Source organism: Micropterus dolomieu, linkage group LG01, assembly GCF_021292245.1.
Source record: "Micropterus dolomieu isolate WLL.071019.BEF.003 ecotype Adirondacks linkage group LG01, ASM2129224v1, whole genome shotgun sequence".
Classification (NCBI taxonomy): domain Eukaryota; kingdom Metazoa; phylum Chordata; class Actinopteri; order Centrarchiformes; family Centrarchidae; genus Micropterus; species Micropterus dolomieu.
The window spans coordinates 39,186,707-39,211,832 of record NC_060150.1 but is presented as its reverse complement, the minus strand read 5'-3'; the positions used below and the strand labels follow the sequence as shown (position 1 = coordinate 39,211,832).

At 40.2% G+C, this 25,126-nt stretch overlaps 2 protein-coding genes across 9 annotated transcripts in view; both read left to right on the top strand.

Annotated features, from left to right (window-relative positions):
* myom1b (myomesin 1b) overlaps positions 1 to 4,629 on the top strand; it is a 31,043-nt gene extending 26,414 nt beyond the window's left edge. For 5 of the 6 annotated variants that reach the window (XM_046048946.1, XM_046049272.1, XM_046049034.1 and 2 more), the window contains 6 exons: positions 43 to 79; positions 247 to 269; positions 667 to 722; positions 906 to 1,121; positions 3,849 to 3,990; positions 4,097 to 4,629. In XM_046048946.1, coding sequence (XP_045904902.1) covers positions 43 to 79; positions 247 to 269; positions 667 to 722; positions 906 to 1,121; positions 3,849 to 3,990; positions 4,097 to 4,251 — 629 coding nt within the window. In that variant the 3' untranslated portion in view covers positions 4,252 to 4,629. Of the gene's footprint in view, positions 1 to 42; positions 80 to 246; positions 270 to 666; positions 723 to 905; positions 1,122 to 2,756; positions 2,913 to 3,848; positions 3,991 to 4,096 lie in introns of those variants that run through there. The other variant, XM_046049121.1, reaches the window with a different exon arrangement.
* A 1,676-nt stretch (positions 4,630 to 6,305) lies between these two features.
* On the top strand, positions 6,306 to 25,014 carry LOC123970255 (phosphatidate phosphatase LPIN2-like). 3 transcript variants are annotated; one of them, XM_046048343.1, is made up of 20 exons: positions 6,306 to 6,399; positions 13,303 to 13,503; positions 14,602 to 14,697; positions 15,063 to 15,349; positions 15,434 to 15,550; positions 15,735 to 15,861; positions 16,000 to 16,474; positions 17,056 to 17,155; positions 17,378 to 17,565; positions 18,334 to 18,427; positions 18,540 to 18,609; positions 18,707 to 18,790; positions 19,099 to 19,178; positions 19,712 to 19,868; positions 21,484 to 21,632; positions 21,877 to 21,963; positions 22,052 to 22,204; positions 22,701 to 22,815; positions 22,932 to 23,035; positions 23,134 to 25,014. In XM_046048343.1, the coding sequence occupies exons 2-20, from the start codon at positions 13,312 to 13,314 to the stop codon at positions 23,276 to 23,278; spliced, it is 2,820 nt and encodes a 939-aa protein (XP_045904299.1). In that variant the 5' UTR covers positions 6,306 to 6,399; positions 13,303 to 13,311; the 3' UTR covers positions 23,279 to 25,014. The 3 variants fall into 3 exon arrangements, with proteins under 3 accessions (XP_045904299.1, XP_045904369.1, XP_045904228.1); XM_046048413.1 differs by having other exon boundaries at positions 6,332 to 6,379; XM_046048272.1 differs by lacking the exon at positions 6,306 to 6,399 and adding an exon at positions 12,180 to 12,296.
* The last annotated feature ends 112 nt before the right edge of the window (positions 25,015 to 25,126 follow it).

Here is a 25,126-nt window from a genome sequence, read left to right as displayed (position 1 = left end):
TAAACCAGATTCAGATTCTTCCATCCTTTTTTTGTTTTGCAGCTTTTGACGACGCCTTTGCAGAATTCAACAGACTCAAGTAAGTAACTTCTTGATAATATTATTAGGTTTTTGTAGCCACGATCATGGCATTCATTAAAAACACATGCTGAAGTGAACATACAGGAGTAATCCAATTTCATTTGCATACATTTTGCTGTAAGCCTTAACTTTATTGTTCCCTCTTTCTTTTATTTATCTCCTCAGAGCTGCTGCTATTGCAGAGAGAAGTAAGTGAAATTACTTTTAAAGCGGCTTTGTGTTTGGCAGTTTTCAGCCCTGGATGAAGCAGCTGTTGAATCATTAAGAAAACCTGTTCTTCATTTATTGTTTAGAATACCTTATAATGGAGTTTTAAATGCTCCGACTTGGATGTTATGGCTATTATATTATATTATAATATCCTTATGTATAAACATGTGGTCTTCTATTTAAAGACACTAGACTTTATCGTCTCAGGTCTGGATCAAAAGTCATTTATCCATCATAATTGCCATTTTGTGGTAGCTTTACTGCGTATTGTTACTTTTTCCCTTTTAAACGTGTTTGATTATTTTTTATTGGATTTTTATTTTATGGAAAGCATTTATTTATTGTAATCACTGAAGTTAACATTGTTTCTCTCAGACCGTGCTCGGGTAGCAGGAGGCTTGCCTGATGTGGTCACTATACAGGAGGGCAAGGTAAACTGTTTCAGCTGATTCTGATTTATGCGGGAAACTGAATGTCATGTGTCTTGTTATATTGTCCTCAAGAAAGACACTGAACCTCTATCTGCTCTCTCCTGGTCGCAGTGACACTTTGTGCCTCGATGTAATTGTCATTGCTGTATAATAATATGGGTTGCATGTTTGTCCTCCTACCAGGCCCTCAATCTTACCTGCAACATTTCGGGTGACCCCGTGCCAGAGGTCACCTGGCTGAAGAATGACAGGGAGATCACATCTGACGACCACTGCATCCTGAAGTTTGCATCGGGCAAGTTTGCCAGCTTCACCATCACCGCCGTGAACACGTCAGACTCTGGCAAGTACAGCATCCTGGTGAAGAACAAGTACGGCACGGAGAGCGGGGACTTCACCGTAAGTGTCTTCATCCCTGAAGAGGCTGGCGGCAAGAAAAAATAAGAGCGGTCCAAGTCTTGTCGTAAATATGTATAAATGAAAAACACTGGAAACAGTTAAAGGGAAAAAATGCTTGAGGGTGTGTTAGATGTTTTGTGTAGAATATAAAATTAACAATAGAGGTGCTAAATCTGAACTGTCCAACAGTTCAGAAAGAAATCCCGAGTGTGGTGAAGAGTTGTAACTTAAAATTATAATAAATATACTCATCTGGTCCAATAATAACAAATCTAACTGAACATATAGTGTCCACTTAAAAATGTTGCGAAACTGGTGCAATTTTAGTTTTTGTTTGTGTAAAGCTGTGGCATGCAGAGAGGCTCATGTTGGCATTAAGATTTCTGTTTGCTTTGGAAGAAAAATTGAAACTTGATGAGAGAAGCCAAAGATATCGTTTAAGGCATGTGTTGATAGGATGCAGTGCTAAGTCATAGAAAAGCAACCATGAAGTTAGTGTGAAATGTGTAAACTTACATGTTTTATCCCATTTGCTACACATGATTCAACTCCTCTGTGTGTTTTTTGAAACAGCAGGTCCCACATTTCAGACAGAGGTAGATAAAAACGTCTAGATGTTATCAGCTGAGGCTAGTTAGCTAGTTAAGCTAACATTAGCCCAACAAGTTGGTTAAAAATATCTGTTTCTGTTTGACTTTTTATGAAAAAGTTTGCATTCTGTTTGTATTCACAAACTGTATGTTGTCACTTATAAAGTTACAAGAGAAAAGGCTTTTAGGATGAGGAGTAGCCAATGTATTTGGCAAACGTAATGCTGTCTCTTCCCCAAAAACCCAACAAAGAGCAGGACAAAGCCGCTGACGTTAACCAAAGCTTTGATAGCATCTAGGACCTCAGTGGATAAAAACATTGCATATGGATAGGCTAGTCGTGAACGGGTTTTTTGAAAATGTAACCTGAATCCCCCAAACTAGTTATGACCTATGCTCTTAAGCCTTAGAAGTAATGTGGCGTACCTAACAACTGTAGGTATGCTAGTTAGCTGCTAACGATTGTGGCTTTCATAAGAGCAGAAAACACACTGTTTATTTCATTCCTCACACTTTTGTTTTTGTGTTTTTGGTTTTGGAAAGACTGAATTAAAAAAAATAATAGAAAAATTTGATCTAAAAACTCATGTTATGCATCAGAAAATAAACCAGGAAGTAATGTAAAATGTATTGCAAATGGGCTAAAACATGATCCTTTATGTGCATCAGATGTTGCATTTAGTCATGCTTTATTATTATTCAGTCATTTCAATGTTGTGATCATGACATCACCTCCATTGTCTTCCTGTCTGTAGTGAATACTGTATGTTTGCCCACTGTCACTATTGTTATGACATACCCTTCACAGTCCATCATTAATGATTATGATACTTCCTTTATTCATGATTATGATAATAACAATGCCACTGTAATGGAGACTGTTAGATCACTGTCCATTAATAGTGATTATTGCATCACTTCCTATTCCCCTATTTTTTGATGAGACTAATAAAAACGAGCATGTACTTCCCCACTTCCTCCTCTTTGAGTTGTCTCACTTTTGGTTTGAGCCTTCCACCCTTCACTGTTCACTCTCTCGTTTCAGTTGACTCTTCCATGTTTTCACTCCCAGTCACGATTTCTGTAGACTCGGACTGCCCGAAGATCAAGCACCAGCATGGAGACAACCCCCTCTCTCTCTACTGTAACCATAGTGTGTTTGATTGATGATGCTCTGGATATATAAACTAAAAAAACTCACCTTTAGATGAGCCCAAATAGAGCAAACAAAATCAAGCTCCCCTGAATGTAACTGAGAGAAAACTAATGCTTTTTCCCCATGTTGTCTGGTCACAAGCATTCAACGGTGCTACATACATTTTCAAAAAGGTTTTTCAGTATGATAAAGATTATATACATTTTCCTCTTCAGTTTTAGCACATATTACTAATGCTGCTTTAATGGACCGGAAGTCACTGCGCACAGCCAAGAAATAGTCCAACACATAACCCCCTGTAAAACCAAGTTTTTGTACAGATTAAACAAAGAAAATATAACTTGTAATTAGTGACCTTCAGCCTGGTAGATTTCTTTAGCTAGTTTCCCTGTTTCCTGTCTTTATGCTAAGCTTCTCCTGCCGTCTACTGGCTGTAGATTCATACTGAACAAACATAAGAGCGGTATCGATCTTCTCAGCTAACTTACAGCAAAAAAGCAAAAAAAGCTGTCAATTGCGTGGCTAGATATCATTTTAAGCAGAATAGATTGACAAAGGCCGTCATTGCAAAGTCAGCCACTTAATTTTATAAAGATATATATATGTGTGTGTGTGTGTGTGTGTGTGTGTGTGTGTGTGAGAACAGCATACATTTCATAGGGTGTCCTTGATTTTAATAAGACAATAATTCAACGAAACAATGATGGAATATCCTTCCTTTTTTTCAGAAATAAATTATTGAAAATTTTTAATTCGTCATTAAATGTAAAATATCAGGGGAATACAGATTTGGATAGATTAATTAAATTATAAAAGTTTTCATCTTGAAGTGTATCTGGATTAGTCAGTGATATTTGTGACCTGAGTGAACTTCTCGGGTAAGTAGTGGACATCATTCTTTAAATGGTGTAGTGGTTCATTCTGATTAGAGCACAGCTTTCTTTACATGGTGATGTCTAACACCAGTTTGTCTCCTCTCAGCTGGAGGTCACAGAAGGAACGCCTGACTTGGGGGTGACTTCATATTCGACTGATGCAGAAGGAAATGTGGTGTTTGGCCCAAACACCCCGAAGGAAAAGATGAAAACAACAGTCACTGGAACCAAAATGCAGAAGCAAAAGGGTGAGGAAGCCGAAATGAAATGCACGTTTGCGTCTGAAACATTACAGCATGGTGTAATCCTGTCATAACTTAGAAGAAATGGTTACTAAAGACTGTTCTCTTGCAGAATCTGTAACTAAGACTTTTCCCGTGGAAAAGGTTGAAGACAACGAGGCGAGCAAAAGTAAGGAGTTTGAAGTGCAGAAAGTTGATGCTGCAGCAGAACCCAAAGCTTCAGATTCAGAACAAACAGTAGATGCAAAAGGACTGAACTGTCTTTGAGTTCTGGCCAATCAGAAGTCCCCGAGCAGCCTGTAGACACAGCAGAGGAGCCTGAACCACCAGCTGAAGCACATCCAGAACCACTGAGTAAATCTAGTGGAGAAAAGGATTGAGTTTACTCTCATATACGCATATATACTACAAGTTTGATTTGGGCTTTTTGTGCTGAATATGATTGATGTGTTTCCAGTTATAGTAACTTGCTCTTTTAAAATATTAATGATAACAATACTCCCCATTTGTGTAATAGAATAAGTCTCTTAATGCACCTTTTGTTTTATATCACATACTCATTTCAGAGACCACTGCTTTTACAGATTGCCTGCATCGTGTGTATAATTTTCATATTTACTTTAATAAAGTATCTGTTGGCATATTTATTGGTTTAAATGTTCACACTTGTTAGCATATAGTGACAGAAGGTTTGGGGATATACAGAGTGACATAGAGGCTTACAGGGGCGATGCACTCACTAATTGGAGGGAAGAACAAAGCCAACATGAGAAATTCTTGGGGTGAAACAGGGCAGAATTAATTCAAATCCACAAGTGTTAAAGTTGCAGAGTCAAGTCAAGACAGTAGCGGAACTGGCTACAGCTCCTTACACACAAAATGTTGATAATTATTCAAAATTTGGGTTATTTTTGAAATGTATTGCTTACTGCCTTTTAGTTATTTTTGAGCTTAGAAAAGAGTAAATGACAGTAATACTTCTAACATACTGCTAACCTACATAGCAAGCAAAAGCATATAGATTCAAAACACCTAACATGCAAAACATGTTTTTATGCAATATACTGTGACCAAACATGAGGTCCTCAATCTGGGAAATGCATAAAACAGCCAGTCATAGTCGTAGACTGAGTTGGTGTTTTAAGAGGAACTGAAACTTTCTACATCCCCTTCACAGCTGATGGAAGGTACGCATCATTTGTTCCTCCCTGCTTTCTTTTATAAGACAGTCGACTGGGTGGCACACTGGCCTTTCATTGGCTTCAGCTTCAGCCCAACCTGTGTTGCCAAATTTCTGCCCTGCTGAACTGTCGTGGAGCAAATCCCTGAAAATCCCATACCACCTGCAGGGCTACGGCTTTGTACCTCAGTGTGACCTCCACACATGGAGAGTGGAAACTTCCCTCACTGCGATTAATAAAATGTAATTAATTTCTTGCACTTCATTTCAGTGTTGAAGCAATGGGTTATAACCTTTTTGATAACAGGTTAGATATATGTGAAATGATGGTATAACAATATGAAAAGTATGCCAACAAAGAAACATGAGCAAATTAATGGTGGTACATTTGTCAGTCTTAGATTTTAATTTATTTAGTATCACGCTCACAGTACGTGTCTGCAGAGAACTAAACACACTTCCAGTAAATGTTGAAGACGGCAGTTAATGCATTAATAATTATATTCCAGTTTGATAATATATATTCTGAAACTGGCCATTCGGCATGAGAACTTTTACTTTTGGTATCTTAAGTACATTTTAATGCTGGTACTTTTGTGCTTTTACTTGAGTAAAGTTTTGAATGAGTATTTGAGTTGAGAAGAATATCTTAGTAGGCTACTTCTTCTACCACTGCTGAATTTGCAAAGTAAATAGGCTAGTGACTAAAGGTATTAAATGAATGTGTAGTAAATGTAGTGTAGTAAAAAGTACAATAGTTCCTTAGGGAGAAGTATAAAGTAGCTGAAGATGTTAAACACTCAAGTCAATACAAGTAAAAATAGATATATTCCACCACTGTAACTCCAATTAGCGATATTATCTGTGATACAGCTTTCACAGTCATGAGATAGACTGTCACATAGGCTACTTTTAAAATAAAGTTTTAAAGTTTTTTTTTTATTTTCTCCCCTAGTGGCATGGACATCCATATTTTAGGGATTGATAGTGCAGGAAACTCTCTACATTCCTCATAAACATCTATCAATTAACCCTAATAATTAACTTAACCTCCGTCCTCCTGCGTTGTGATCACGTGCAGCCTCGGAGCTGCAGGGTCACGTGGTGTGGTCGGCTCCAATACAGTCTATGCTCCAACGACACCGCAGCAGCAGCAGCAGAGAGACTCCGCAAACAGCCGGTGGAGGAGCTGACTGAAGCTGCGACTGCCTGCGGGTGAGCCTCTTCTCTAGCAGGTAGGGTGACTTGATCAGCGCTGAGCAGTTGTAGAAAAATCTAACGAGACAGAATGTGTTTTTATGCTGGCTGATATCGCTGCTCTGTGCTGTAAAGACACCGGCAGCGGAGTCCTCAAACCTTCTGGCGGAGTCAGCTGCTCGTGAGTCTTTTTGAGACTTATTTTCGCTTTTGAAGCGTGTGTGTGCGCGTATATCATACTTACTGTAACTGTACGACGCGTGGTTATTTATAAAATCCTCGTATAAGTCTGTTTTGTCAAATTCAACCAATCCAGCTGTGTCCCTAAACGCCTCATAGGTTTTAAGGCGAAAACACTTTGCTGTACAGGTGCATGTGCAAAGATTGAACTACTATTTTGGCAATATCGGTAACATTATGAGGTAGATAGATATGTGTTTTTTATATTATAGTTTATTGTACTTATAGATTACACACTTAATGGCTGGTTAATATGCAGGTTTTATTATGTGATAGTGTTAAACAGCAAACTCTCAAATAGAGATAAGGACCCTGATATGTGAGATATATCAGTGTGCTGATGTCAATTGTGATAGTAGAGTAAATATTTACTTAGATTAGGCTGTTGTACCACTGTATTGCTTGCTGTCTGTTCCCTATTAAAGTATGCAATATAGCTGAATTGCCAGTCAATCAGAATCAGAAACACTTTATTGATCCCTGAGGGGAAATTCTGTGTCACAGTTGCACACATTGCACAAAAGGCAAAATGAATATAAATAAAGATGGTGGTATATAAAGAAATAATGTATTTCTTTCCCCAGAAACCATATCACAAACACCAAAATACTGTTTTTATACTAATACTGTATATGCTGTTGATGAATCAACTGATCATTTTTCAAGCTTAAATTCAAAACATACTCTGGTTCCACCTCTTCTTCAGATTTTTCAATTTACTGCTCTTCTCTGATTTTATGTAATTGCAAATTCATAACTGCTGAGATCTGGACTGATTTAATTTAAATATAATAGACAAGATTCACCAAATGACTAAGATGCAATTGCAGTGTCAACACTAGTGTTTGATTCGTAAGGAACTGGTGGTTGAAATAGAAACCTCAAGACTCTGACACAACATTGGTCAAAACACAACACTGGCTGACGCACAATCACGTTGGACGTAGTGAGCAGGACAAACGTGCCGAGGCAGGGAAAGCCAGATCTGTTTTAATCTTGTAAACAGGATTAACACCTCTTAAAGGTCCCCTCAGGTTTCTGTGGATGAGAACTGGTAGTGCTGTATTTGTGTCATCATGTACTGGGCATTTTGTAGTGGGACCTGGTCTGACTTATTCTAATTGTACTGTATCAATGGAAATGATTAGATTCTTGTCTTAATATGAAAATGTAGATCTACTAAGTTAACAATTTGATTCCTGATGATGAGGAAGTAGCAAAGCGACATAATGTTCACACATGAAAATGGAGTTACAACACCTTCTAGTGATCGAGTCCAAAGGGCGTTTTTTTCTTTCTTTCCTTCTTTGACCTTGGAAATAATAGTTGACAAAACAATCTCAACTGAAGTCGGTGAAAAGCTCCAGAACAATACGTGAGAGCCATTTCACAGATTGTTTTGTTAAATATAATAAAACGTCTATATACTCTCATTGGCAACTTTACCAGGTACACCTTGTATCTGGTTTGACTCCCTTTTGCCTTAAGAACTGCCTTAATTCTTAGTGGCATACTTTCAACAAGGTGTTGGAAACATTCCTCAGAAACATTGGTCCATGTTGACATGATGGCATCACGCAGGTGCTGCAGATTTGTCGACTGCACAGCCATGAAGCAAATCTCCCGTTCCACCACATCCCAAAGGTGCTGTATTGGATTGAGATCTGGTGACTGGCCATGGACAATGAGGCCAACGGAGTCCAGTGAACTCACTGTCATGTTCAAGAAACCAGTTTGAGATGATTTGAGCTTTGTGACATGGTGCATTATCCTGCTGGAAGCAGCCATCAGAAGATGGGTACACTGTGGTCATAAAGGGATCGACATGGTCAGCAACAATACTCAGGCAGGCTGTCACGTTTAAATGATGATCAGTTGGTACTAAGTGGCCCAAAGTGTGCCAAGAAAATATCCCCCACACCGTTACACCACCACCAGCAGCCTGAACCGTTGATACAAGGCATGATGGATCCATGCTTTCATGTTGTTTACGCCAAATTCTGACCCTACCATCTGAATGTCACAGCTGAAGTCGAGACTCATCAGACCAGGAAACGTTTTTCCAAACTTCTAATGTCCAATTTTGGTGAGTCTGTATGAATTGTAGCCTCAGTTTCCTGTTCTTAGCTGACAGGAGTGGTACCCGGTGTGGTCTTCGGGTGCTGTAGCCCATGTGCTTCAAGGTTTGACGTGTTGTGCGTTCAGAGATGGTATTCTGCATACCTTGGTTGCAACGAGTGGTTATTTGAGTTACTGTTTCCCTTTCTGTCATCTCGAGTCAGTCTGCCCATTGTCCTCTGACCTCCGACATCAACAAAGCATTTCCGTCCACACAACTGCTGCTCACTGGATATTTTCTCTTTTTCGGACCTTTCTCTGTAAACCCTTTCTTCCCCATTCTGATACTCGGTCTAAACCTCAGCGAGTTGTCTTGACCACGTCTGCATGCCTCAATGTATTGAGTTGCTACCATGTGATTGGCTGATTAGCTATTTGTGTCAACAAGCAATTAAACAGGTGTACCTAATAAAGTGGCCGGTGAGTTTACTTTGTATTGGTCCTTTGTGTGAACGCTATTATTGATCAGGGAGTAAACTCTAATTTAATGTACCTCTAATTTCAGCACACTTCAAGCCCACAGAAAGGCAAACTATGCAGAACATCTTTCAGGCTTGAAGTGCTGTAGCAGAGGGGTCTATATGAAGTACAGCTGCGTGGGAGTTGAGGCTCTTTCTAAATTTGGTGTGTAGTTCATGCAGACAGTGTGTAGTCAGCTCACTAGAGAGATCTGGTTGTGCAGCGTTATCATGGCTGATGACTCTCATCGAGACACTTCTGCTTTGTCCATTAAAGCATTGAGCATTGCACTTTCACTCTACAATGTGCTGTGGTCCGCGGGAGGGTGGGGGGCACAGCACATTTCAGGAGCGCAGTGTACACGTTGTGACACTATTATCAACTGGTGCTATTATACACTGTATGCTGACAGTAACTCTTGTTTTGTTAGTTATATTAGATAGTATTCAGTTGTAGCTATGACATAATAACCACTAAACAACCATTTTTAGCCATGCCAACATGGCTGTAGGGATAGCAGTGTTGCTCGTTGCACTACTTATGGATTGCATAACAAATTTGGTACATTCATGTTCCCCTCAGGATGACATAATGTTTGAAACTCCCATCAGCCTCAGCTATGCTTTGTTTTAGAGCTAATTAGCAAATGTTAGCATGCTAACAGGCTAAACTAAGATGGTGAATATGGTAAACATTTTATCTGCCATCAGCATGTTAACGTTATCATTGTTGGCTTGTTAGCGTTTACCTAAAGCACCACTGACTGTGCTATACTAGCTGGCATGGCTGTAGACTCAGGATTTGATACAGACATTGACAATCTCCAGGGTATGAATCCTAATGACTTTGGTGGTCCACTGACTTTTTGTAGCTCCACCATTTGGTAAAATTTTGTTTAGTTCATGACCTCTGAAACAACTGACCGAATTCCTGTTAACTTCAGCTGCACCTCAGCTGAGATTAATGCTAACATGCCAGTTTAGCTGGTTGTACACTAACAGGCTTAATGCAGGTTTTGTTGGGCCTTTGTCATTTTTTTCACATTGTAGAGTAAATTATTAATTTATTCAAACAAATTCTTGACAGATTAAAATGTTCCCTCAAGCTGTTTTCTCTGTAGAGGCTTTTCGAGCACAGGTTGGTGGTGACGGGGGCCGACGCTAAGAAATTATGCAACAGTTTTAGGGCTCAGGCAGGGGTTATTTTCCTTCGCACTGTGTGTACTCAGTCAGGGGGGTTGGACAGGTCGTAGGAACTGTTGTGCATGGCACAGGACAGGAGCAGGTTGGCTGAGGAGAAAAGGGGAGGAGAGAGGGCCACAGCTCAGCTCGGTCCTGTTGGGGTGACATGGAGCTCTCAGGGAGGGTACCTGTAGAGCAGCAGGACTAGTGGCTGCACCTGAAGTCCCCTTGGACTCTGGTGAGTTGGGATGCTGGTTTAATATGCAGAGTGAGTGATGAACACAACATAACCTGAAATGTTGGTAGCATTTTATTTGGAAAGTGCAGTGTTGTTCTCTCACAGTTAGATGTTAAAAGCCTGCTGTGTATTTCTGGTAAACCTGACTTAATCCTAACCCCAGTTCTGACTGTAATCCTGATCCATTTTTTAATCTTGAATCAACAGACTGCCTTTCTGTTTGGGGTGGCAGATAATGGATAAAATAATTGTCACTCACATGGATAAATCACAGTATATATAATTTAATGTACTAACAGTATCAACTGCTATAAAGAAAGATTACGTGGTCAGGTGAGAGTTTTCTTCAGCTAATTTAGTGAATTAAATTCCATCCAAATCAAGATACTTTATCACACTCATGGAAACATCCTGTAAATTACCACAAAGTAGTCTAACATTGCACCAACCAGACATAATGAATGGAAATTAGCCCTATACATTTGTCTGTAGATCTCAAATCTCTATCATTTCCTGGTGTTTATTTCCCAACCCTACTTTCTATACTAATATTGTTATTACCTGAAAATCAATACAGTTTTAGAGACACAATGTTGTCACCTGATAGCGAATCCTGATGTTTCCCTTTTGTTATGTTCTTGGTATGTTTGCATGAATTCATCGTAGCTAGTTTATTTCCCTCTATCACCAGTAAAGTACATTTAGAGTTTAGTTGGGGTAGTGGCTGCCAGTCTTGGAGACTGAATGGTTTCAAAGTCCATCCAGCTGGTATGCAGCTCCAATTTAGTCGGTGTTCCATTGTCCTAAATTTGTACCTTCTGATCATGAGCTGCTTTGGATTAAAGCACCAGGTAAATAATGGAATAATGTAACATGGACGTGTAATGTGATATCATGTGCACCGCAGAGAAAACAATTCTTTAAAACCTGACAAGGATCAGGTTAAGCCAGACTTGTCTGAACATAGATTCACTGTTGATTGATATTATCAGTCATAAGTGTATATAAGTATAGTGTTTTAACAAGAAAGGATATGAAGGAAGGATATCAGCTCATCTTCATGAAAGAATGAGATCTCGCTTTCTATCTTTTCATTTCTCTGTGTGATAATGAATGTGATTTGCTTAGTGTCTCAACTTTCCCAGACGTTTTTTTTTTTATGTTTGTTGATGCTACAACTGAGCATCTGTTGACTGATTGTTCGCCCTACTCAGTTAACTGAATGTTACTGATGCTGGTTTAGACTGAATGGCAACTTATCAAGTTTAATAGCAAATGCAAAGTACTTCACCCATACATTAACACGATATGAACATTTTCCCCTTCAAAATAAAATGTGTGTGTATATCTATATCTATCTATCTATCTATAAGAGGAGAAAACATGCCATGGAAATCCTATTTAAAAAAAAACAAAAAAAAAACAGGCTACAGTATAGAGTTGCTTTAAAAAAAAAAAAGAAAGCAGTTTGTTATTCTCGTAATTTGCCACAAAAAAACTCTAAAGAAGCAAAAATCACATACACAAGGGAGTTAACAAACTGCAGTTTACTTTTAACCATGTTTTAGTCTTTGCCCATCTAGACGTGTTATCTATGTTTTATCTGTTTTCTGACTCCTCACAAGTCGACCTAACAGCTGTGATGAGAAGTTACGACAGAACAGTTGCTGTAGAGTTTGTACACTTATGTTAAGTGACGGTAAGTCACAGCTCATATACTGTACACTGTTTACTGTGTATGTTTTTGGAATATGAGACTGAATAGTTTTCCTGTTTAGTGTAAGCTCTCCAGTACAGAGTTCAAGTACATTTTTAGAGAGATGTAACACTTCAGAAGTATGGTGTATAATACAGGCTAATACTTTGAGCCCTGTTGGGCTTTGTATAATTTTAGATGTCACATGCTCTCTGTCACAAACACTTTCAATCTGCCTCATTTCTGCAGTTATTGTCACTGGGTCAGAGACACCATATGAACATGACCTTCACCTCCATTCAGTTCAAACTTAAGTGTCTGTACACATCATGTGACACTGGGAGGGGGGGCACCAAAACAGCACAAACAGAGAGACCTTGTAGGAAACTAAATCTGCCAAACTAAAAGTCTGGGTCAGTATAGCACTGACGCAGTACTGGGTTAACTTTACCCAGTGCACATGATAGAAAACCAATCAGACCAAAGACAGTTATTTTTTATTATTACTGTTGAGTTATTTTGAGCCATGCTTTGACATTTTTTACCTTTTTAAAATGGTCACAAATGTATTTGTACAAAACAATATGCATATGACAAGGATACACATATTACTAACAAAATAGTGAAATGTAAGTTCAAAAAGAGGTAGAGTAGCTGGCTAAATTGGGTGAACTTTGACCCAGGGATTTTGGGAGTGCTCCTGAGCAGAAACACACCCTGTCTGCTCTGCTCACCTCTGTTCTGCGGCAGCCTTGTTGCCTGATTAAGTCTTGATCAGCTCAGGACTCTTTTGAGGAAAATGGGACAGAGCTACTGTGTTTAGGGACCGGCTTGCATTTCCTTTGCAGGCTATTCTGAACAACAGGAGCCTTACGTAAGGGACACTGGCCTAGTAAGATGCAAAAATAAAGTTGTGGGTGGTTTTATTCTGCTGGTAATTTAGGTGTGTTAAACTTCAAATTCTGTTATTGCATATATGCTAATTATTGAAGGGATTTTCTGATGACAGGTGGACACCATGAACTACGTGGGGCAGCTGGCGGGCCAGGTGCTGGTGACCGTAAAGGAGCTGTATAAGGGGATCAACCAGGCCACTCTGTCAGGCTGCATCGACGTGATCGTGGTCCGGCAGCCTGATGGTATGTTCCAGTGCTCCCCTTTCCATGTCCGCTTCGGAAAACTGGGGGTGCTGCGCTCCAGAGAGAAAGTGGTGAGTGCCCATGTTAGTAAAAGAAAAATGATTATCAGACTTTTTAAAAATGTACTTCATAATTTTTTTTTTTTTTTAAAGCTTATTCTTTGCTTATTTTAACTCAAGTTTGCATTTGTTCTGAGGCAAACATTCCTGTACAAATCTAGCATTCTGTTGATTAAGGAATAGTAACTGCAGTCAAAACGTTTGACATGCAGTAAAATGTGGGATAACTGTGTGTTGCTTCAGTGTGTTGCGATGAAGCTTCAGAATAGATTCTCTATTTCTCTAACTGCCCTCTGCAGCTCTCTGAACATTACCATCCACTGCGCTCTCTGCGTCTCTCACACGAGCACGTTGCCCTTCCTCTCTATTTATAGTACCGGTGTAGTTGTCAGCTGATGATTAAGGTGGGATGCAAAGACTAAAGCCTAATTTAGCCTCTTATTCCCAACTTGTAAAGATTCATCCCAGTTTAACAGGAGAGCACTTTCTTTCATAAGCTTACAGGCGAGTCAGACAAACAGGAAGTAGTCTGTTGACAGAAAACAGCTTCAGTGATTCTGTAAATCACGTGAGTTAATAGCATCTTTGTCACTGTAGAGAAAACAGGAAGAAACTGAATATAATCTGATGTTGATCTCATAGCAAATGTCAACATTTAGCAGACATTTGAATAGATTTTGGTTAATTTCTTAACATTTCTGATCATTTAAAGGTGGAAGAAAGCACCGCAAATTACATGAAGCATGTTTACTTATGATGTTGACCTTCTTTAACAACCTAATTCCACCCAGGCAGCTTGGAGTAAAATCCTGCCTGTTTAATACACGGATAGAAAAGGCTGAAAACAGCAAGCTGCTGTACAAGCTGTTCTCTTGTTGTTATTTTTTTCTTTCTCTGGCTTATCTCTATTACTTCAGGTAAATCTATGGCACAGATTTTTTTTTTTTTTTATCTGTGAACTGTGTTGTAGACATGCGCTGCTTTTGTGGTGTAAACAAACCTCATTAATCCCTGCTAAAACCTGAAGCCAACTGAGGAGAATGTGGTGAAATATACAGTAAAGCTTTGTACAGAGTATTTCTTACAAACCTGTGTTGTTTGACTCTGCAGATTGATATAGAAATCAATGGGGAACCTGTGGAGCTACACATGAAGCTTGGAGACAATGGAGAGGCCTTTTTTGTCCAGGAGACAGAGCAGCACAATGTGAGTTTATGATGAAGACTTTTATGTTGAATTTCAGATAAACCGATCTTGTTTACTCGTAGAAATCAATTACTGTGTTAACAACATACATAATTTATATGACCTGTCCTCCCCAGCCTTTTCTTTTTTGCTATGCTAGCAGGTAGATGTTGAGTGAAATGTCTCGACAGCTATTGGATCGATTGCCATTTGACTGATTGAATTGGCAAATAAGATGGTGAACATGGCAAACATGATACCTCTATAACGTCAGCATGTTAGCATGCTGATATTAGCATTTAGCTCAAAGCACCACTGTGGCTAAGAACGGCTGTAGACTCTTAAGTCTTGTTGATTTTATTTTTAATTTTTTTACCTCAACACAGGAGATTGTCCCAGCCCACCTGGTGACCTCGCCCATCCCCACCGAAGAGGCTCTGTTCAGGAGCAGAGAGACCAGATGTAGTGGATCAGCGGCAGACGACAGTCAGCCGCAGAGTCCTGAGGACCCGGTCTCTGGAAACCTCCAGCCCAACTCCAACACAGCCGGCAAGAAGAGGAAGAGACGCAGGAGGAAGCACAAGGCCGAGCCACGCAAGGAGGAGCAAACCACACCTGCAGGCGGAGAGCTGGAGCTGTTTGAGCTCAGTTCAGATGAGGAGCACAACGGACGGTAAGTACAGACTTGAGTTATAAGCTGATTTTATGTGTTGTTTGTCATGAATCTCTTGTTCATTGTATTGTTTCCCATTTTCAGGACACCTTCACTGTCCACGATGAAGGCCAATACGGACAACAGGCAACATTCCCCACTTACCGCCCTCGAATGGGACAGCTACCCTTTCTCTGATGGAGACTGGTCCCCTTGCACTACGTACGCTCCCCCCATCCAAATATTCCCACCCTCAAATATTTACATTGTTCGTACAAACACAGAGAAAAACAATGACAAATAATTTCCAATCGACTTTATCAAAACCAAGAGGGCCTGAGTAAAACAAATCACTCCCACAAGGTCATTACAGCTGACTCAGTGGAAATGTGGTGTTTGTTTACAGCAGGGAGATGTCGGAGGCAATGTCGCCCAAGAGTGACTCTGAGCTGATGGTGAAGCCGGCAGAGAGCATGCTCAGGGCCGAGTCCCACATGCAGTGGACCTGGGGAGAGTTTCCAGAATCCACCAGGGTGAGGGTTCAGGTCTAAACTTGTAGAAACTAGTCTAAATGGCTAAATGAATTTCAAATCTAGTTCACATCCTCATTAGACATTTTAGAAATGCATTTATATTTAAACTTTATTTTGTGCTGTTTTTCTTGCTTCCAGGTCAACAAAAAGGACAAATCAGAGCCAAAGACGGTGACCATCACTCCCTCTGAGAACACACATTTCAGGGTTATCTTGAGCACAGAGGCCATGGAGGAGCAGTCAAGGGAAGGAGAGAGAACCACAGGTCCCATTTGCAGTATTGTAAAGCCAGAGCCTCGGACCATCAAAGTTGATCAGCACAGCTGCAAACCACAGCCCCCTGAAGCTTCATCACACGATACAAACATTACCAACCACGAGACAGGCCTTTCAAATTTAATGTCCAGCTGTTTCACCTCAGAGCCATGTCCCACTAACTCTGACCTCAGACCGATAACCGTGCACAAGACCAGGTGGAAGTCTTCGCCACCAAGCCGCAGGGGCAGCGACTCTGCTGCCAGTGGTGGGAGAAATATAACTGGAGACTCGGCAGCAGTTTGTCCTGACACAGGAGCCTCCTCTAAACCCACCGACTCCCCCGTCAAGAGGAGAAGTAACTCAACTTCCTTTATCATTCGCTCTGAAAATGTGTTTTATAGTTTCTGTACATTCTCGTTTTTTAGAAAAGAGCTGCTAAATAAACTAGTATTACAGTCACTGAATGAGCACAATGGATCTCATAAGGGAAGAATCAAATAAAAAGAAATGTAGGATGTGAAAAAGTTCAGACTACCTCCCTCAACAAAAAAGAGTAGAGAACCCCACCCTCTTTCATACAGTCCTTTGTGAGATTCAAGTGACTTAGAAATATGCCAAAAACCTTTTTTTAAAAATTGTGTCTGCTTATTTGTCTGTCTCTATAGAAGCTTATAATAATTTTAATAATGTAAATTTGAATTATTCTTATATTGCATCTTAAATGTGCGTGGGAAAGTCTTGAGTCAAACTCCAGATTGTGTGACGGTAATCTACAGCCAGTCAAGGTGTGAGTGGATGTTAACAGGAAGGATGTGGTTTTGTATTTAGTTCTGTGTCTGGGGCTGCTCTGCATTCACAAGTTAAAAGAAAAGGAAGTTGGAGGGGAGGGGAAAGAAGTCATCAATTTTCTGAGTCTCTTGTCTTGCTTTCATAAAGGTGTGAGGAAGAGGAGCCAACATCAGGGACCTGAAGACATTTACCTGGACGACTTGAATGCACTAGAACCTGATGTTGTTGCTCGGTACTTCCCCAAAAGGTACAAACCTGGGAATCCTTTCAGAGTAAATGAAAGTCATGTAACCTAATTTAAGATTACTTAATTATGTGTACAACTTTGGGTACTTGACAGTTTTCTGTACTTTTTGGGGTTTATACTAAAAAACTCTGCTTTGATACCCAGCCCTACCTGTTAAATAAAAATGCCTGCAGCTATTTAAACAATTCTTCCTGAGTGAAACTGGACTGCCTGTGCTTTCAGTGAGTCTGAGCAGGTTCCTAAAGACTGGGTCGAGACGGGGAGGCGCTCTGGATCCCAGTCGCCCCAGTCGGTTGGCAGCGCGGCAGCAGACAGCGGCACAGAGTGTCTGTCTGACTCTGCTGGTGACCTCCCTGACGTCACCCTGTCGCTGTGTGGAGGTGTTGGTGAGAACTCCGAGATCTCTAAAGGTACCCGGTGATCTCTATTAGCAGCAGTAATACACCGCAGTAAGACCCATGCCTTTGGTATGAGAGACCCGTGTTCAGTCCCCCAATGTAACCCATCCACCAATGTGTCCTTGAGCAAGACACCCCTAGTTGCTTCAGAGGCGTGCGACCTCTGACATATATAGCAATTGTAAGTTGCTTTGTATAAAAGTGTCAGCTAAATGAGTAAATGTAAAATAATACAGAATGGAAAGTAGATTGCTCATACAGGATATTAAAGGTTATTTTGTAATTTTCAAGAGAGATGTTATATATACATATGGTGAGCGGGGGCTTAGTGGAAGGATTTCCTACCTGTGGAAGGCAGAGAAGAGGCTGCTGGGCGAGAGCATGAGGGGTCCTTGAGGCAGGAGGGTCCCTCTGTCATTCACCCAGTGCAGATACCCCCAGGTCATGTCAGCCATGCGGATTGCTCGCGCCGAACAGTACAGGAACTTGACATATATATATATTTTTTTTACCAATATTCATGCATTCTGATCTTGTATTTCTATTTCTTATTTTTAATCCTTATTTTTCACATTACTCTTTTAGCACATTAGGAGCGTACTACATTGCATTTCACAAATCATGTAATCTTTTTTATGTGACAAATAACGATTTATAAATGATAAGCAGGATGCATTTTCACTGTCCTTCATATCTCCTGCATACCGATGTTGTTGTAATACAGGAATATGGGCAATCACCATCATTTATAATCAAGCTTTCACGCTCCATTTATTCCAGATAAATTCATGGAGCACATCATCACCTACAATGAATTTGCAGAGAATCCGGCAATAATCGACAATCCCAATTTGGTGGTTAGAATTTCAAACAGGTGAGTCTTCCTACTCCCTAATTCAGGCAGTGGACTCTCATAACAGATAAACAGATGAGTCATTAATATGTAACATTACAGCTAAAAAAAAAAAAACCTTATTCCCCCACAGGTATTACAACTGGACACTGGCAGCACCATTGATACTTAGTATGCAGGCTTTTCAGAAGAGCTTGCCAAAGGTATCCTCTCAATCTAATGTGTTTATAGTGATCACTTTCATCTTATATATCTGTACGTTATATCTACTAACACATGAATAATTTATCCGAATGGCAGGCTACAGAGGAGGCCTGGGTGAAGGAGAAAATGCCAAAAAAGTCAGGACGTTGGTGGTTCTGGAGAAAGAGCAGCGTAAAGCAGGTACTGACTGTGTGGCTCAGCCAAAAGGCTTTAGGTAACCTCATGAGTCACACTTACATCTGTGTGTTTGCTGTATAGTTGAGGTCAGTGGGAATACCATACCGTTTGAGTAACTTTGCATTGTAAATGAGTCGAGACACATGTATCGGTAACCATTACATCTCTGTTTTGCATTATTATGTAAGGCCTTTTAAGTTATGAAGGAAGCTTTTATCAAGGTAGTTAACTTGTATAGTTATATCAGACATTTTATTGTTCACTGGTTTTATACTATAGATTTATCTCATAATGTATCATCCTCTCTTCAGTTATCATCAGAGACCAAGTTAGAGAGACAGGAGTCTCAGAGCAGAGAGAGCCCTGCCCTTCACCAGGCCCCAGAAACTCAGTGAGTCAGCAACCAAGCTCTTCCTCACAACACTACAGGCGCGCACCCACACAAGCAGTGTTGGGTCAACATGTCCCACAGAGGCTGGATTAGCATGTTAGTCACAGCAGTGCTGTCATTTTATGACTCATAAACTCATCTTTAAGAAATTTCAGAAGGACTTTAAATAATTTTTGAACCAGGCTGTGTTTGTGTTAAATTATTAAGGATGCATCCAGTTTTTGTGTAAAAGAAGAAGACAAAAACATTCTGTGTATTCACTGTTGAAAAAAGCAGAGTTAAAGGCAGAGAAAAAGGTCTGCTGCCCTCTGGTGACGCTAAATCATTCTGCAGGGTTTTTGCTGACTTTGAATCACATCATCCATTAGCTAGTATAAACGTGGCATTATGTTGGTTCCTCTACTTGTTGTTGTGCTTATTTTTACATAGATTTGTCTAAAACTCAGTCGCCATTGAAGTTAGACTGGACTTTTTCCTGCCAAAGTCTTCATATTGTTTGCTGGTCTCGCTTAAGACTATATTCTCTGCTACAGGCAGAAAGCAGCAGAGTGGTCCAGCGACGATGAGACTAAAGAGCTGAACTCCGTGGCACCTGCTCTGACACCCACTGAGCATGTGCAGACACAAGGCCCGGCGTCGGCACCATGTCACTCCTACAAGAAGTCCCTCCGCCTGTCGTCTGACCAGATAGTAAGACAAGTGATCACTGATACTGGTAGTGTGACTAAAATTAGGCAAAGACAGAAACTCAGTTTGTTATTTTTTTTGTTGTTGACAAAGTGAAAAGGTGTCGGCCTGTGAGGCAAGAGGCAACATAGACAATTGACAAATAGAAGATCACACACATGTACAAATAAACTACCAACCAGCAAGGATGTGGACGAGAAACGGGACAATGTAACGAGAAGATTTTTCCATTACGGATGATCTATGAGCTTTTTATCAAATGTTCTAATTAGCTCCCAAGATACTTGACCTGAAGTTCCTCAGAAATTTGCAGTGAAATCTGCTGAACTTCTTCATGGTCAAAAGAAAATAAACATCAGTATATTGTTACTGTGGAGTGTAATGAATATCGCAGCATCCAGCTGATGAAAGCAGGGTCCGTCTCTATTCACATTTGCTTGTTTGCCAACTTACTTTTATGGTTAATCAATAAAACACTCTGGTTCTGTTGAAGTCAACCAATGAGAGTCTATGTTTCTCCGGGAAATGCTCAATATGTAGAACCATTGATGTTCCCATTTGATTAATACAAAGTCTGGAGAAGCAGATAAATTCTGTTGTGAAAGCAGGTTTCTTTCAACTTAGGCTTCTTACTAAGCTGAAGCCCTTTTTATCCCTCACAGACTTTGAGAGGGTTATACATGCATTCATCACAACACGGCTTGACTACTGTAATGCTCTGTATGTAGGTGTTAGCCAGGCCTCCCTCTCTCTACTACAACTGGTTCAAAATGCTGCCGCTCGTCTCCTTACTGGAACTCGTAAGAGAGATCACATCTTCCCTGTTCTTGCCTCCTGTTAATTTTAGGATTGATTTTAAGATTTTATTGTTTGTGTTTAAAGCCCTTCATGGACTAGCTCCAGTATATATTACTGATCTGTTGAAGCCACATGCTCCTTCAAGGTCATTAAGGTCTGCAAACCAGTCTCTTCTTGTTGTCCCTAAAACACGGCTCAAGAGCAGGGGGGATGGAGCTTTCTAAGTCGCAGCACCGAGACTGTGGAATGAATTGCCTCTCCATGTCAGACTGGCCCCAAGCCTTCCGACTTAAAACACATTTTTATTCCTTGGCTTTTAATCTGCCATGAGAACTGCATGTTATATTTGTCTGGTGTTGTATTTTGTCTATTTATTGTTTCATGTCAATGTACAGCACTTTGGTCAACCTGGTTGTTTTTTAAATTTGCTTTAGAAATAAAGTTTGATTTGTTTCCAGGTATTTTGGAGAACCAATACTTAATGTGAAAGGTTTTATAAAACCTTTTGTGGCTCCAGAGGGAGCTGCGCAAAATCTGACAGCATTTCCTCAAGTGATAGTCTTCAGCCCTAACTGACACTGAAAATAAAAAAGAGGTTAAATTCTGCGAGGACTTCACTAGCGCGCTCTTCATCTCTGCTTGAGGCTACATTATTTGGCAATACTAGCATAACACACCTGAATCACTAACCGGTGTCGGCGGTCGAGTTGCACTGTTGATGTTTTTTTAACTGTCCATTGTGAGTCACAGGATGTTATGGGAGTGTGATGCTAAGTCGTGGCTACTCTTTTAACTCCCACTCGTTTCCTGTGTCTTACAGGCCAGCCTGAAACTAAGAGAGGGGCCTAATGATGTCACCTTCAGCATAACCACTCAGTACCAGGGCACATGTCGCTGCGAAGGCACCATCTACCTGTGGAACTGGGACGACAAGGTCATAATCTCCGACATCGATGGCACCATCACCAAGTATGAGAAAGTCGAAGTCTATCAACCTCTTCGTTACACTTTGTTTGTTCTCACGCAGCAGTAAATCTGTCCTGTCTCTCCGGCTGCTGGCAGAGAATGTTTCAATCCCATTCACAATATTTGAAATAAGAAGTCTGATGATTACTTAGGTTCAGCACCAGCAGCCGTATCACGGATAGTTCTCCTATAAAATCATCTTGGTCATAGCTCTTTAATAATTACTACCCCAATCATTTCCCCACAGATCAGATGTGTTTGGTCAGATTCTCCCTCAGCTCGGGAAAGACTGGACTCATCAAGGAATCGCTAAGCTTTACCACTCAGTACACGAGTAAGAGACAGATCGCTGACATCTTTTATTCTAACAGAATAGTAATCAAGGAAAACAGTGACGTCAATAAATTATCTGACCGCCACAGGAACGGTTACAAGTTCCTGTACTGTTCGGCGCGAGCAATCGGCATGGCTGACATGACCCGGGGGTATCTGCACTGGGTGAATGACAGAGGGACCCTCCTGCCTCAAGGACCCCTCATGCTCTCGCCCAGCAGCCTCTTCTCTGCCTTCCACAGGTAGGAAATCCTTCCACTAAGCCCCCGCTCACCAGCATTATTCAGATAAGACACGGTACGGCTGAAATTCATTACTTAATTTAAGTAATAGCTGTTGATCAGCCTCCAAGGACTTGCAGCCGCATTGACAGATCTCTGGCATTGATAGCAGTTCTTTTAGTTAATAGTCAGCCAGGAAATGACAGTGGAGCTCAGGCAGAAATGTCTATCAGAGGTAATTTATCCCAATACAGATTACAGTAATTCAGCTTTGTCTTTTGTTTTCCTTGCTGGAATTAAAATTTGTTTCAACCCTGGCCAAGCTACTCATCACATTCGTTTTTTTACGACCAGAAACCTCAGTGCAAATACATAAAACCCGTCAAACTCTGATTGGTGACCTTACTTTTGTTTTTTGTTTTTTTTTTTTGTCCAAATTCATTTAAAGTAGGCGACTCCTGCACCCACGGGTCAGAGGTTTTGTCTGTAATCCTTTTTATTGTAATTCCCTTGTTAGAGAGATCATAGAAAAAAAGCCTGAGAAGTTCAAGATCGAATGCCTCACAGACATCAAGAACCTGTTTTTCCCCAACACACATCCCTTCTATGCAGCCTTCGGAAACAGAGAAAATGTAAGTGTAACATTTATGTTGTTGTGTTGTCTTAAGGTTTGGGGGGTTAAGTGCAGTTAGATGCCATTACTCTAAAAAAAGAAAAGTTCCTTATTGTCTTTCATTCTGTATTTAAGGACGTGTTCGCCTACAAGCAAGTGGGCGTGCCCGTGTGTCGCATATTCACAGTGAATCCCAAAGGAGAGTTAATCCTCGAGCAAGCCAAAGGCAACAAAACATCGTAAGTATTGAACTGTCGCTGGAATCGTCGTTCTTGTCTGTCAGCTGTGTCTCTCAGACAAATGTTTCTTGTTCCTAATGCTGGTTTTTATTTCCCAGATACAGCCGGCTGAGCGAGCTGGTGGAGCACGTCTTTCCTTTACGAAGTTCACAACACAGCGCCACCTTCAGCTGCCCAGAGTTCAGCTCCTTCTGTTACTGGAGACAGCCGATTGCTGAGGTGTGTTTTGAGGAGCTGCTATAACTCAAACTGATGTTAATGTTTTCTATCAATTACTTGAAATCATTGTAACTCAGAGCAGTGATTGTTTTTTTTTTTTTGACTGCATGCACAAGCTTAATACTGATAAGTCCTTGTAATTGTCAATTTTGTGAGCCACTGGAATAGTTCAATATTATCTTAAGACACATTCCACTTTAGTGAAAAAGCTTGGGATATTTATGTATTCCATATATTTTTATTTAGGTGTTCTTTGGGCTTGAGTTACACATTTAAGAGGTGTATTTGAAGGCTCTGTCAGCTTTTGGCATGTATGAAAGCCAAAAGAGTGATCAGGTCTTGTTCTTACCATTTGCCGTGTCTTTTGTGGCCAAGCTTATGATTTTGCCTAAGCACTTATTTAGGCACTAGAGGTAACAAATACTGACTGTGTTGCGCTTTCTCTCCCGGACCTGGGAGCTATCATAAAAAACACAAGATAATATTTATAGCAGCTACGTTTTCATCCCTTTGTAAGGCCTTATTCACTCTATGGTCTTATTTAATGTGTAATAATCCTACATGAATTTAATGGTTAATAATTGCATTGCAAGAAAAGGCACTTTTTGAACTTTAGATACTGCTGCCAGTGTTTCCCACAGAATGAGGTGGGGGTTGCAGCAAGTTATATTTCTGGCATGTTATTTCTTATTTCAACATTTTAATTCTACTTCATTCTCCCCCTTTTTGTAGTGTTTACTCACTACTTGAATCTGCTCATCTTGCTTTTCCCTTCAGTTCTCTTCGCCCCACACGCACCTACACCTCTGGTCTCTTACTGCAAACACAGCAGCCCCACCTCTTTCTATCTCTCTCTCCCTGTATGTGTCTGCTGACTTTCTCTATTAGCAGTATGTTTTATGAAGTCGCCGAAAAGACACTCGTCTTTTTGACGTTGCACGCAAAGGAGGCCTGATGTAGTCTATGGAAACCAACGTGGTATGAATGACATCTGCACTGGTGTGTTCACTGTTACTTTACCTGGTCCGTGCTTGTAAAATATCCACCGTGTCTTGTAACGTAATACCAGATAACATCTCTCTCTGTGTTTCTCTGCAAAATGCTAAAGTGGGTCAACAAATTTACTTTGGTGGCCATTTATACACCCGGGCAGCCCGCCCAAGGTAAGTCTGTATGTGGGGAAACATTGTCTGCTATTTGGTATTAAATATTTTTCCAAAATCAAGACTTAACATTAGAAAACAATTTTTGCTGAATTTTGGAACAGATCTTTGCTGATGTTTTTTCCGGACTTGTTTGATTTTGCAATCGTGGAAACTAAAGCGTGTTAATGTTATGCCTCTTTGTTTTTATTCTTTTCATACCGAGTAAAATTTAATGCATCTTTCTATGAAAGTGATAAAGTTTGTGTAAAGAGAACACACAGTATTTTCTTTAGTTGTGTGTCGTCAAATTTCACTTTTCAGTGAAGAACCTTTGCTGCTACTGCTTCAAGCGTTTTCTGTAGTTACTTTATGGTATTCCAGTTTATATTATTATGTACTATAATGTAAGCACAAAGTATGTTTTGGATGAATGTTTGATCTGCTTTCTGTTTGTTAGACAGTGAGAGAGGTGAGCTCTGAAATCATGAATTATTTAAAGTCATTTTTATAGTGTCAGAACTTTAGATCTACTGCACATAAACTCTGTATACATAGTATATTTACTGTATACATACAATGTATTGTGTTAATAAAATATTAAATCAAATATTGAAATATGCTTTAATTATTTCTTATTTAAAGCACATTGACAGTTTCAGCACCAATGAGAAGAGCGGGCTGTGGCTGTGTGGTAGGGTAATGCAGACCAATACAACTAATGCCAGAA